The sequence below is a fragment of the Dermacentor variabilis genome, chromosome 5, assembly GCF_050947875.1.
Source record: "Dermacentor variabilis isolate Ectoservices chromosome 5, ASM5094787v1, whole genome shotgun sequence".
NCBI lineage: Eukaryota > Metazoa > Arthropoda > Arachnida > Ixodida > Ixodidae > Dermacentor > Dermacentor variabilis.
Genome location: NC_134572.1, coordinates 169,292,534 through 169,307,646, shown reverse-complemented (window position 1 = coordinate 169,307,646; position 15,113 = coordinate 169,292,534). Strand labels below are relative to the sequence as shown.

The following is a 15,113-nucleotide window of genomic DNA, read 5'->3' as shown; positions in this document are numbered from 1 at the left end:
CTTATACAACTAGGTTTGCATTTTGGTATGCAGCTAAATTTTGTGCCCTCACAACTCCTGCCTTTACATCTTATTCGCACCCTATTCGCCTACGCAGAAACAGATCCAAGGTGTCATCAAGTGGGGGTGGCTCTCATTAAAAATTTTGTAAGTGTACAAGGAGTGCCGACATGTCTCAGCAGGATGGGCCCAGCTGCCCAGGCCATTGTACTGCCTTCACGTCCTGCAAACAATGTATCTTTGATGCCGCCCGAGCATCTTCTAAGAGAGCAGTGCACTGCTAAGGTATTTTGGCGGCCCAACTATTCCACACTGCTTGCGCCTGGCAACACAGTGTCTCTCCACAACAGCGGCTGCCTCTTCTTCAGACATGACCACATCTTGGCACTGTCACATGATCCTGATCATCTCTGCCTGCTTTCTCCTCTCCTCCCTCTCCCAGCTGTTTTTGATGATAACCCGCAATGCCAAGCACCACTGAATGACTTGTGCAATGCAACGGCGATAAAGCAACACAAAAGAGAAATACTAAGTCAGTTTAGACTCGTGAAGTATTCCTTCATAACTCTTTTTTCAAAAATTTCATAGTATTAAGGTGATCATTAGAAGCAAAAATTAGGCTTGAAATTTCATATATATTTTTTTCACACCATAAGCGCAGTGATAATACCTTAGTTGGACATTATGGGTTTCAAAGTACCATAGTTTTCATACCTGGGCTGTTGTAGTTGGGTAAAAGATTTTGATAACTGACAAGTTCACTCACTGGATTTTTTATAATACAATGCAGTCTATCTCTATTGATAAAAATTAACACTAGGCCTCGGCAGATGCCATCAAAAGGCATGATGTCATGGCGAACTGGTGCAGGAACTTCAAGGCGACGGTACAAACCATCTTCTTCCGTTTTTGTGTTGTTTTGTGCCAAGCCTTTTCCCATGGTAAGAGTAACCTTTTTGGTATTGTAGAAAGGTAATTTGCTAGGACTATTTTTTTTTTTTGCCTGGACAGGCTACATAAGCACAGCTAATGCAGCACTTCGTCATTTTTTTAAGTCAATGCAGGAAAAGTGCAGCTTAACCCACCGACACAAAGCCATTTCTTATAGCAGTAATGTAGCATAAAAACTTCACCTCCTGCGCCACAGTTTTGGTGAGTGCAGGTAGAAGATGACAAACAAACAGGCAGACATTGCAAACACATCGCACTATTTCATGTAGGAATGCTGGTGTTATCCGTAGAGTTTCCCACTGAAATACTAGAAGGAACTGTGGTGCCACGATCATTCAGCCACCACGGAAATGAGGGGTAGTACATGGATTTGTCTGATGTTCGTGCTTGTGGCTTCATTTATTATGTCTTATCTGCCTTCAGTGGCCTAAATTTCCAAGCAAACTATACTTTCTTTAACTGCAGAAGGCAATAAGACTCTGCGAACATGCATAATCGCTGCTAATTGCAGTGTTTCCACTTGTTCATGCGCCCCTGGTGTAACGGTTTCAATAATGGGCCTGCGTGCTACAGATCCTGTGTCAAAATCCTGCCATCAGACTATTTATTAATGTTTATTTAATGATTTAAAATGCAGTACTTTCTTCAAAATAATCAGTTTGCAAAGTCACAAAGCCGTTTCAATCCAGAAGGACGAAGTCTACGCAAGTCCATGTACTAAATTAAAATTAAATTATCGGGTTTTACGTGCCAAAACCACTTTCTGATTATGAGGCACGCCGCAGTGGAGGACTCCGGAAATTTCGACCACCTGGGGTTCTTTAACGTGCACCTAAATCTAAGTGCACAGGTGTTTCCGCATTTCGCCCCCACTGAAATGCGGCCGCTGTGGCCGGGATTCGATCCCGCAACTTCGTGCTCAGCAGCCCAACACCATAGCCACTACATGTACTAACTATCATTCCCGTGCTGGCTGAAATGTCCTGCCTGTAGCTCCCTTAGATATTAGTGCCACAGTTCCCTCTAGTAATTGTATGAAACTCTATGGTGTTATTACTATACATATGTTGAGATGACAATGGAGGTTCACTGTTGGGGCAGAAACGAAGTGCTGGCATGAGCATGCGTCATGGAGGAAGATGACCTTATCATTCAGGAAGATGAAATTAGTCATTATGAATTGTTTCAGAGTCAGCACTGAATCTGCACCAATCACAGACACCACGAGCTTCAAGGCTGCCATCTATGAGGATTTTTGTTAAAATTTTTTGCGAATCTTGCTAGTTGTTCGTAAGCTTTTTATTTTTCTTTATTTACACAATGTATTTTACCACCCCTTCCTGTAATGTCTTCGGGGCTTATAAGTATGTTGGAATACGACGATAACGTGAGAGAGAATAGTCTAGAGGAACTTGAAATCCCACAAGTAACACCGGAAGAAGTAAAGAACGCCTTGGGAGCTATGCCAAGGGGGAAAGCAGCTGGGGAGGATCAGATAACAGCAGATTTGTTGAAGGATGGTGGGAACATTGTCCTAGAAAGACTGGCCACCCCATATACACAATGCCTCATGACCTCGAGCGAAAAAGTGTTTGATTCAGACAAAACCTCAGCCGTCATGGAGGCGTTACGGAATCAGGGTGTAAATGAGCCATATGTAAAAATACTGAAAGATATCTATAGCGGCTCCACAGCCACCGTAGTCCTCCATAAAGAAAGCTACAAAATCGCAATAAAGAAAGGCGTCAGGCAGGGAGATACGATCTCTCCAATGCTATTACAGCGTGTTTACAGGAGGTATTCAGAGACCTGGAGTGGGAAGAATTGGGGATAAAAGTTTATGGAGAATACCTTAGCAACTTGCGATTCACTGATGATATTGCCTTGCTTAGTAACTCAGGAGACCAACTGCAATGCATGCTCACTAACCTGGAGAGGCAAAGCAGAAGGGTGGGCCTGAAAATTAATCTGCATAAAAATACAGTAATGTTTAACAGTCTCGGAAGAGAACAGCAGTTTATGATAGGTAGCGAGGCACTGGAAGTGGTAAGGGAATACACCTACTTAGGGCAGGTAGTGACCACGAATCCGGATCATGAGACTGAAATAATCAGAAGAATAAGAATGGGCTGGGGTGCATTTGGCAGGCATTCTCAAATCATGAACAGCAGGTTGCCACTATCGCTCAAGAGAAAAGTGCATAACAGCTGTGTCTTATCAGTACTCACATATGGGGCAGAAACCTGGAGGCTTAGAAAAGGGTTCTGCTTAAATTGAGGATGACGCAACGAACTATGGAAAGAAGAATGATGGGTGTAACGTTAAGAGATAAGAAAAGAGCAGATCGGGTCAGGGAACAAACGCGGGTTAATGACATCTCAGTTGAAATCAAGAAAAAGAAATGGGCATGGGCAGGACACGTAATGAGGAGGGAAGATAACCGATGGTCATTAAGAGTTACGGACGGGATTCCAAGGCAAGGGAAGCGCAGCAGGGGGCGGCAGAAAGTTAGGTGGGCGGATGAGATTAAGAAGTTTACAGGGACAACATGGCCACAATTAGTACATGACCGGGGTATTTGGAGAAGTATGGGAGAGGCCATTGCCCTGCAGTGGGCGCAACCAGGCTGATGATGAAATAAATAAATAAATAAATAAATAAATAAATAAATAAATAAACAAACAGATAAATAAATAAGTAAATACACAGATAAATAAATCAACAAATATGCACAGCAAAGTTGTCTTCATACACTGTGCATCTGTTATGTATTTAGCTGCGTAGTCCGTCTAGATTTGGTGCTGAAAGTAAACTAGTATACCGTCTTTTAGTGTTTGGAATGTTTAGACAAGGCAGCTGGTGAGTGCAGAGTCGGGCGCTTTTTGTATGCCCTGACAGGCTACAATCCAGTCAGCCAAGGACACCAGAAGACATCACAGCCTCACCCTTGCGCTACAATCGTCCGCATGAAATCACGTGAAGCGCAGGTAAATAAATAACGCTGGTAATGCATCTCAAATAATTCATCCCTTTGGTGCCCCTTTCATAAATGCAGGCTCGCTGCACAGAACTGGCACACATACCCAGCCTCGGAGGAGCTGACCAGCAGGGAGCCGTCCCCAGATGGAGAGGCACTGGCCAGGCACAGCACTGGACCAGTGTGGCCAAACAGCATGCTGCGGGGCACAATCTGCAAAGACTGAAACAAAACAAGGCTAGGGCACATCCTAACCGAATGGGTACATGGTTATTGTGATGGCTGCACAAAGAGATGGCGAGTGGAAGCGGCACTTCGGGACAAGGTGCTTAATTAAGCACTAACAAGACTGCTCAACAAACAACTTCCTTCAGTAACAACTAACAAAATCAAAAATTGCTGCATGCCTCTTTTTCTGTTTGTCACCATTTCATTAGCACAGTGGCCACAATGAACACAAAAAATTTGTGTACTTCTCTACGACAAATCCAGAGCATGGAATCAAAAGTATAACAGCAAAGCAAAAAAGGCATGTTGGATTCTTTTGATCGGATTAAAACAGCAGGACAGATGACAAACAAAGAGCATAGGTCTACACAAAATGAGCACAGTGCTGTGCAATCCTAGGTTCTCTGTTGTCTGCGACACTGTTTAACTACAATGAACATAGAGCTCTTGAAAACTGCAGCTATAGGTATGGCATTAGCAAAACAATTTGAAGAGGCCTGTTTCTGGTCATACTAAATTATTGTGATATTAAGCCTCCCGCCTTTCCCCCCACAATTTTATGTACCTTTTTGTTGTTTATATAACAAGAAAAAAAAATTGAAGTTATGCTTGTAAACAAAATAAGGGTGTGCCGACATTTCAAATTTTGAATTAGAATCAAATGGTTTTGTTTGTATTAAAAATGCACGAGTTAAGCATCTAATATTCGATTTCTTCAAGAATTCAATCATTTCTGAATACACGGGTTGCTACAATTATTAGAGGCTGAATGCCATGGCATTCAAGATGGCCTGTGCATGTGGTGTTGGCCAACTTCTTCAAGTGCCCAGAGCAAGTGAACTAGGAACTGGGGTGAAATTTCACTCTTTTGCAAGCTGCTCAGCTGAACAGACTTTCTATCAGCACAGTGTATTCTATCTTTTTAACACCACATATGTACGTATTTTTCTTCTAACTTGCAAAAGACGACAAAATACAACAGACTCCAGCAATTCCTTCAGCTATGAGCCCATTCAGTACTGTGGCAGAAGCATTCTACCGCAGCGAGACCACCATGTTATTTTTGCTTGCCTGCTCGTTGCTCAAGTATAAGTGCCCTCACACAATGCGAGAGAATAGCCGAAAGGCTAGCTGTTGTTGGTTGCTGGGTGCAATTGACAGAAAGCAAGGTATCATTGTAAAGTAAGGATATGACGGGAAGAAATGACTTAAAAGAAAATTGAAATAATAATGAACTAATAACAACACATTATGCAATATAAGATAGTGTTGTTCAGATAAATAAGTAGTGAGTTTACCTTCTTTGTGATGCGTGCAACTTCCTATCTGCATGTTATTAGTAATGCGTGCTGTGGAATTGGAAGTGCCATTTGCTTGTGCTTGCTGCCTGCATTGCCTACTAAAATATAGATGGCCAGCAGACATGATTATCTTTCACTGTGTGCAAGGCCTATGCACAGGAGCTGAACTGACTTTCACAGTATTTTACAAACCTTTAAAGGGACTAAAGCGAAATGCTGAATTAATTCTGATTGATAAAGTAATCTTTCAGAACTCTAATACCACTAATTTTGTATTTAGGACTGATTACCACAACAAAGACTGTAGGCCAAACTTGGATTTAAAAAAATTTCAGGCTGACACCACAGATTCCAGCTGAATCCCTTGCCGGCACACAAAACACATTTCTTCGAGCACCTGAATTCCTTGAAGCCGAGTATACAGTTCACGGCTGAAGAGAAAACCAATGGGCGAATTCCTTTCCTGGATGTCCTCATAGAGAGGACTTCAAGTGGCTTGAGGACTAGTGTGTACAGAAAGCCAACAACGCACACGGGAAAGTACCTGAGCTTCAACTCAGTGCACCCAACTGGACAAAAGCTATCCGTTGCAGTAGCACTTTTTTCCCGGGCATTCCATGTCTGCTCCAGCCCCACGAAACGTAGGCAAGAGGTACAGGTTGTGAAAAGTGACCTGTTAAACAATAGTTACCCTCTACAACTGCTCAGAACGCAGAAGCCGCAGGAGAACAAATCAGCGAAGCTTCACCGTGAAACAGCGAAAAAAACCAGTCAAGCGCATGGTAACATAAGTGTCCTTCAACAGTACATGACCGCTGTGGCCAGAAATTGAGCCTGCAACCTCGGTAGCAGACAGCCAGAACCACTAAGCAACCCAGGAGTGTTAAATTATTTTTATGTGGTATCTTAAAGTCATCTAATCAATATATATATATGTATATCACAACAAAATCAAATGTACAAAAAGCCGATTTTTCATTGGCCTGTGTAATTTCATTACCGTGCCTGTCAATTTTTTCCCTTTTATAATTTGCATCCTAAATGTCAATAAAAGAAAACTGATTAGCCAAGCAACTAGTAGTGGCAATTTCTTTACTTCCGATAAGATATACTCTCCCAGTTCTCCTGTGAACATTGTCTTGTTCATACTACTAAAGTGACGTGGTTTGAAGACATGGCCTTTTTAGCTAACTTCACATAAGTCTCGCCCATCTGGGATCTGGCTGTCTGGTAAGCACATCCAGAAAAATATGCTTTGGTCAGGTGACTTGTAGGTGCCACATGAACACGAAAATGGCATCAAATGATACGCCTCCATGTCGAGAACATGTTACAATAATCAGCAACTAAGGATATTATTAAAAATAAGTATAATTAGGAGTATATTTTTTTTGCTGACTTTACACTGGTTTGGCATATCTGGAATCTGGCTATCTTGTAGCCACTTTCAGAAAAAAAAAGTCAATTAAGTGTCACCATTAAAGGAAACAATCTCAACATAACTGCATGTGAAATACAATACGAATAAGATTCAAGATAAGTTAATAATGAACTTGAAAAAGAGACAGAAGGAGATAGAATAGAGAGATATAATTAACATTTAATCATCACATCATTTAAACCACCATGTGAGTGGTCCTTGTTTATAGCCTCAACGCTTTGTTGACCTCTTCTTTTTCTTATCACGATGGGGACATCATTATTCTCACTGAAATGGGGCTATTGGCTAAAATAAAAGACAGCAAAATCTTTGACTGCAAAACAAGTCTAAAATATTTATATAGGTATGACCGTGACATTCACTCCGGAGAAGGTGTATTAGTTTCTAATAGTGACTCGCTTGTTTCTTCACCTGTTGCTATTACCTATATCCCCTCTGGAATTAGTTTGTGCAGGTGTTCAAGCTGGCTATCAAGGATTTCTGTTCTGCACATGGTATCGGCCTTCCACTACACCACTGTCATCTTGTAATGAACTAAATTATGCATTTAACAGCTAGACATCCAGGTTCCCCAATCTGCCATTGGTCCTCCTAGGCTATTTCAATTACCCTATTATTATGTGAAGTGATCAGGCTATTATTCTTAAACATAATTCTTCTGAGTGTGTTCATTTCATGAGCCTCTATAATGTTTTTAACCTAACCCAATTTGTTCTTCAATCAACACAAACCACTGCATCTGTCTCCAACATCCTTAATCTTGTGTTGACCACCATGCCTGACGTAGTCTGCCCTCTTGTATACCTCCCTGGCATAAGTGATCATTCTTTGATTCTTTGATTCTTTGATTCACGAAAAGCATAAAATAGTTTGTGACAATGGTCGGGCAGATGTAACGTTGACAATAGCCAAAATACAATCATTCCTCCTTGATTTCATGTGTGATTTTATGTGTGACAGCAAAAGATCATTTGTTACCGACGGTTGCCCTGGTTTACTGCTGCTCTAGGACAACTTTTGAACAAAAGGAAATTGATTTTTTTTTCATCTTGCTAAGCGAACCAATAACCCTAATCATTGGGCTGCCAATTTCCAAGTAAACATGCAGTACAATAATAAAATTGAGCGTGCCAAGGAATTGTTCTTTAACATTACTTTGCCAGAGATGTTGCAAACTAACCCACGCAAGTTCTGGAATATTATCGGTGACTCAGACAAATGCCTTGTCCAACTAGCACACGATGATAAAACTTTCGTCTCTCCTCCCCAGTGCTGCCCAATGTATAACGATGTGTTTGTTTCTTTTTTAACTAAAACCGCACCTGCTTCTTTCCCATGTTTTCATGACCGAAACTTTCTTTATTGGCCCAATAATCATTGATTCTGTAGGCATTGGTAAACTCATTAGTCATCTTAAAATTTCCATTATCATTTGGCAATGACTCAATTACGCCAAAATGCTGAAAATGACAGAATTGCACTCCTGTTATCCTGTCCAATATTTTTGCTCAATGTTTAGAGCGCTGCACAATTCCCGGTGACTGGAAGATGGGGAAAGTGGTTCCTGTCCATAAGTCCGGTAATGTACATCTTGCCGATAATTACACACCCATACTATCACTTCAAACATTCCATGTAAGCTTCTTGAACAAGTTATTTACTCTCGTATTTTAATCAAATTTCTTGAAGACAACTCTTTCTTCACAAACTGCCGCCATGGTTTCAGAAAATATTTCGCTCTGAAAATGCAGCTATTATCTTTTACTAATGATCTCTTTGTATATAACGACACCAGCTTTGACATTGATTGCATATTTTTGAATTTCGCTAAAGCTTTCGATGGGGTGGCACATGACTTAGCAAACTTAGCATAAACACCAAGGTATTACACCGGAATAAAGACTTTCCTGCTGATCGCACCCAGTATGCGACTGCTGACAACTGTTCGTCGACACTCTCTCCTGTCCCATCTGGTGTCCCACAAGGATCTGTGTAGCAGCTTTTGCTCTTTGTCATTGACATTACCAACCTCCCCGACTATATCACATTTTCATCAATAGGACTTTGCCGACGATTGCGTCTTCTATTAAAAAAAACTAGCCCTACCCTCTGATCAGCAGAAACATTGAGAAATTCTCAACCACTTGTCCGCATGGTGCAATAAATGGATGATGCGGCTAAGCATCAAGACGTGTAAAAGGATGCAAATAACTCAATGGGGCCACACTATTAGCAGCTTCCATTTTCTTGATGGTATCATACTAGATCCTGTGACTAGTATATCAATTTCAGTTTCTGTTTGCCCTTACACACTGCCAGTGGTGCCAGTGTTGTCACCTGTATATCTACGTGCCTCTGAATAAAGAGGGGGTCTTGTTCTGTTGCGGCCGTGACTGTCTTCATGGTTCCTCTGCGGCTTCTACCCAAATACAACAGTGACTTCTTACATGTACCGTATTTTCCGGTGTATAAGCCGCGGTTCTTTTTTGAAATTTTCGTCGGTGCGTCTTATTCACTGGTGCAACTTATGTATGGAATAGATACAGTTTGTGGTGGCCGTGCATGGTCTGCACTCGAAAAGGTGCCTCTGTGCTGTGCGATGTCCGTGCATGTTATGAAACAGCTCCATGGTCTAAATGAATCCGAAGTCCACCGCTGCGGCGTCCCTGATAACCCATATGTAGCTTTGGGACGTTAAACCAAACAATTTACCGCTTTTCCTAGTCAAAAACATGATGATAATGACGTGCCACAAGTGCGCACTACCTTCTGCCACGCACAGTAACTACATTTCAGAAGAAATTCAAAGTAACATTAAATTGGCTTGCAAAAACGAAATGCTATGACACCTTCATTGCACTCATCGTTGCGGAGTGCTTCATATGTGTAGTGTGTATCGTGTCATATTTCTTGCTAACTATGGCGCTACCTGTGAGGCGAAAAAGTTACAACGCGAAATTCAAGCTGCATGCAGTTGCATTTGCTAAAGAACATGGAAACTGGGCTGCAGAAAGGCAGTTGGAGGTTTGTGAGAAAATTATAAGCACCTGGTGCAAAGCCACCAGTGTGCTCCAGACAATGAAATCGGCTAAGAAGGCCAACCGTGGCAAGAAAGCACACTGGCCGGAGCTCGAAGATTGTCTGTACGCGTGGGTACTCAAGCAATGAGCCGAAGGCAGGGGGCTGTCTACAGTGCAGCTCCATCTCAAGGCAAAGGCTCTTGGAACAGAGATGAATACTGTTGGATTTACGGGCGGTCCATTGTGATGTTTTCGCTTTATGCGACATAATAAGTTGGTAATGCGAGTGCGGGCGACGATGTGCCAAAAGCTCCCTGACGACTTTCAGGAAACAAAAACAGTTGTAGCTGGGTTCACAAAGGCTGGACTGATCCCGTTTGGGAGTGGTGACGATGTTGGCGAAGAAGACATCAGTGAGTGAGAGGACGACAGTGATGCGCCGGTGGAACTCCCACTTGAAGTTGTTAAATTGTTTGTTAGCAACTCGGAGGATGAAGGCTTCGATGGTTTTGCCTAAATGCCGTCTGTATGTACATGCCATCTGCGTGTATCAAGAAACCATTTTTGAAAAATTAGTTCTGTTTACACACCGGTGCATCTTATACACCGGTGCGACTTATATACGTTTTTTTTTTTTCGGAAAAACTGCCGTTCTGAGGGGGGTGCGACTTATACAAAGGTGTGACTTGTAGACCGGAAAATACGGTACTTCAGCATCCACATCAGTTGCCATCTTTTTTGGCGCATACACGTTGACTATGTTACTAACAGTGCTAACTGCATGCAGAGTTACTTTCGACGTAATTTTTCCACATCATCTTCGTCGGTAAATCTACGTCTATAGAAAATGCATGTTCGCGCTAAATTAAAATATGCATGGTCTATCTGGGGCCCCAAAAGCACTACACTTTCAGTAATTATTGAACCCATCCAGAATCATGCAGCTCGTTTCACTCTATCAAATTACTCTTGGCATGCCAGCATATTACAGTGCCAGCCTTCAGGTATGGCAACACTTGCCTTAACTGAACTGCTTTTGCACCATAAATGCTTTTGCCTTTCCTTGTTCCACGAAAGCTATAATTGAAATCCGATTCTAAAGGATGTTTTTTTTTTCCTCCCATTTATGTATCATCACGTTCACACCATAACTACAAAGTTGTGTGCCATGTTGCCGGACTAATACCTACAGCGAATCTGTCGTTCCGAAGAATAGCAAAGATTGGAACAACCTTCCCGCTTCCGTCGCCGACAGCTTCAATAGTGCCATTTAAGAAGTGTTTTGTTAACATGTTTTCTTTACTTGCTTTATTTGTATTTATTTATTTTTTATTGTGAAAACATTTGTTATTTACCAATCGGTCCTGTAGTGACCTTGGGCCTTGGCAGTATGCTAAATTCATTAATTAATAAGCATTGTAATTGCGTGTGAAAAACAATAAGACTAAGATACAAAATAAGTGAATAATGAACTTGAGAAAGACACACAAAGAGGCAGAAGAGAGATATAATGAACAGTTAATCATCAAATTACTTGAAACACCATGTAAATTGACCCTGTCATCCTTTCACAGCACTTGGTTCACCCTTTCTTCCTTTTCTTTTTGACACGGAAAAATAGTCAACATCCACTCCATTAGCCAGTTTTTCTCTAATACTGCTATTTCAGTCAGGAAATTTTGCTATTCAGGCGCCTCTATACTTGAGATTGTTTCTTTGGTAACAAGGATCATGATAATCCGTACTACATGCTAACTTTGCCATGTCAGTCTTCTAATGTAGCACTCAAAAATTTGTTTTAGTTAATGTCAAGTTGAAGATAGCACTAAAAACATGGACAAGAAAAAAACACAAGTACAAAAGCTTGCCTGTCTGTTGTGCGACCCTTAACTTATGAATTCACACTGACACGCATACATTGTTTATCTTTTTCCAACGACCATCTTTAACGAGCCAACCACTGTTACAATGTTATCTCTCAGCACAAGATCCGCCTACATGTATAGGAACTTTGTTAAATGTAGCTGCCTAACAAGCGAAACTTAGTGAAAGAATGCACCCTGCACTATCTAATCAGATAGTACATGGTGTACATTCTGGAATGTATGCGACCACTAGGGATTATGCTGGAATGTTTAATGAATCATGCTTAAATAGCCAATGCGTTTGACCCATTTTGATGACTGATGATTGTACTCATCACTGTCTTTCTGCTTTGTTGCTTAATCTTTCTTTGCACAGATTCTCTCAATAAAGAATTGCATTCGTGACTCGTAGTTTTGGAACTGCTTCGTTTTTTTACCATCATCACAATGTGACCATGCCAAGTCAACCAAATGTCATTAGTGCAACATAATTCCCTGCATTAACAGCGAGGACAGAAGGAGACCTACTTTCGCCCCGTCCACAATGTCCCAGACACATATTTGGCCGTCTTTGCAGCCTGTGACGATCATCTTCTGGTCCTTTGTGATGAAGACAGACGACATGCAGTGAGTGGGGGCAATCTTGCCCCATAGTGTCATGGGAACCACCAGCTGGCTGGAGATGGTCATGGTGGTGTCGCGCTGGTCACAAGGCCGACAAGATACTGCGAAGCCAGAAACGCCGCTGATCACTTTTGGCCACTCACAAATGATCATTGTTCTTTATTAGAAAGCTTTAGTATTGGGGACCCAAGTGGCTTGGGGACTCAAGAAAATTGCAGGCTGCAAGTGTGCATGCGCACAATCCAAGCCAGTCTTGGGCTCTTGCATTTATGTTGACCCAAGACCCAAAAATCTAAAACTAGCATGGGTCCCCAAGCCATCTTGGGTCTTAAAACAGCATACTCAGCTCATAGTATTAACTAGAGCTGTGCACGAGCTTGGGCTGGCCCGAAAGCCTGGACCCAGCTCGGGCCATTTGGAGATTCTCTTACTCGGGCTCGGGCCGGGCCCGGGCCAGGCTTTCTGTCTCGGACGGACCGGTCGGGCTCCCTGATCTCGACTGCGTACCTTATGCGAAAGTATGCTTGTCGTCTTGTAGCCCGACCTGCCTTATTGCAGGTCGGGCCGGGCCCGGCCTTAACCCGGCCTAAGGCAGAGCTGGGCCGGGCGAACTCAGGCTTCTTTAGCGTCGGGCCGGACCGGGCTCCCTGTGGTAGTGTAGGGCCCGGGCCGGGCGCGGGCTCAGAATTGCAACCCGTGCACAGCTCTAGTACTAACACAGTAAATACATTCATTACATCTTATTGTTAACCCTTTTTTGCTCAAAAATGCATTCTGCTTGTTTTCACTTGTAAGAAAAGCTTTTCTTCTTTTTTTGCTTTCAAGCACCTTTTTATTTTCCCCACTGCGACGTCCTGAGCGCTTGAACCAACGCTCTCTGTGTTTGCCCAATTCTCAAACTCTGCTGCTCTTTTGAGCCCAAGAGCAGCCTATCTTTTCCTTTACCTATGAATTTTGCTTTTTGAAATATGGGTGCGCAGGGACACTTGCTACAATGTCCTGCTAAATGACTCCCATAGCCATTCTTTAGGTTACTGCTTTAGCAGTAACCCAAAATTCATAGGGAAAGGAAAAGGTAAGAGGGAAAAGGAAATAATAGAGGCTTATTACATTAGAAAGGAAGGAGATAAATGTGTGAGCGCTCTCTCTCTTGCCTTGTCGGAAAAAGAAATAGCTCTTTTGCATGAAAGATTATGATGTAGCTGATCTTGCAGATGTGTTTGCGAATGGTGTACGTATGCCTATGCTGGAAAAGGTATACAATGGCTGTAGAATTTCAAGTAAACTTCCAGTTGGCAGTCAGCGCTTGTCTGTGCTGGTACACGTACCTGCTTTTTTTTTTTTTCTCGTTCCTTTAAATCTCATGTCAGGCACTAACGCCCGTCAGTAAATAGATACCAACATGAGCGTGATGGCCAGCGCACGCCTAGAGCCGAGACGGTAACTGCGTTGTATTCTCGCCGGTGAGCCTCTAGAGATATTTTCGAATAATTAAGCATGTGTGTACAAGAAACGTACCCATCATTCCAGGGATCAGAGCTTGCAGAATAATCACTCAACATTAGAATTAGTTTGAACACAGGTAGTGTTTCTGTAGGGTTCGCTAGCTGGAAAACGACACCAACTTTCAAGAAGCGCTCAATGAAGACTGCGAGAAGTATGGTAACTAAAAGAGGGGGGCGGGGCACGTCAGTACAGAACTAACTCACACTGCGTGCACTGCGTCAACGCCGTGATGATTACGTGTCGCCAATGGCGTCTACTTTGCCCGGCTAGCTATCAACGCAGTGTCCTAGACTACCACTCACTCGTATTTACAAATCAGCGCGCTCTATTTTGGCAGAAAGGTGCGAAAACAAGGACGGCACGGTGGACATTAACCTCCAACTGGAAGTACAGTCGCACTGCATAAGGCACACGACTGCAATCAACGTGTTGCTGACAGTGTCCGTGTGGAATTTATCGATAAGGAACGCTGCGAAATAAGTGAAACCGGTGACAAGAGGAGAGAGGACAAGATTAACAAAACCGACATCATGACAGCAAATGTAGTCAGATGGGACATCGAACACAAACGCGAGGCTATGGCCACAGGGGATATATCGCATCAGGCCAACAGCTGTCACATGCCTGAATTTCGTTATTATATTGCGCTGTGAGTTCAAGTACAGGATGAAACCTCACCAGATTTCTAACAAGTAGCAGACATTCTCTGAAGGAAGCGCTTATCCGCAAGCGGAGAGGTGTAGTCCAGTGTTGCCAGCGGCCATCCGCTCGTTTCATTTCACGAGCCGTATTCATCGTTTGTTATCGTAGTTCTGTTTCAGTGCGTGTCTTTCCACAAACCCACTTTAACCACATTTGAAAACATATTGCTTGTCTATAGTATAAGATAGTTTGAATGAGTGATTCATTATATTAGTAGCAAAATTAGCAAATAAATTTTGTTGGGCGCTGCAGCATTCTGTACATGGCTTGTTTTGGAAAGGGCGGCAATGTTTAAACCATGCTTAATGCCTGGTAATCGGAACAACGGAAGATCATTACCAACAATTTTCGAAAATCTTCAGTCACGAAAAGGCGAAAGGCTTCAATTGTGAGCACGTTAAATTCGGCACCGCATTCAAGCAAGATGGAGGTGATTATCCTATATTTAGCATCAGAACTGTTCCCGACATTTCGGGTAATCAATAACTGAACCACGAT

The 15,113-nt window shown here is 42.5% G+C and overlaps 1 protein-coding gene across 1 annotated transcript in view; it reads right to left on the bottom strand.

The window, feature by feature from the left end:
- Positions 1-14,663, bottom strand: part of Rbcn-3B (WD repeat-containing protein Rbcn-3B) — a 192,011-nt gene extending 177,348 nt beyond the window's left edge. The window contains exons 1-3 of the mRNA XM_075693751.1: positions 14,592-14,663; positions 12,312-12,508; positions 4,035-4,150 (exon numbers count right to left, since the gene is read on the bottom strand). Coding sequence (XP_075549866.1) covers positions 4,035-4,150; positions 12,312-12,473 — 278 coding nt within the window. The 5' untranslated portion in view covers positions 12,474-12,508; positions 14,592-14,663. The remainder of the gene's footprint in view (positions 1-4,034; positions 4,151-12,311; positions 12,509-14,591) is intronic.
- Positions 14,664-15,113: the final 450 nt, after the last annotated feature.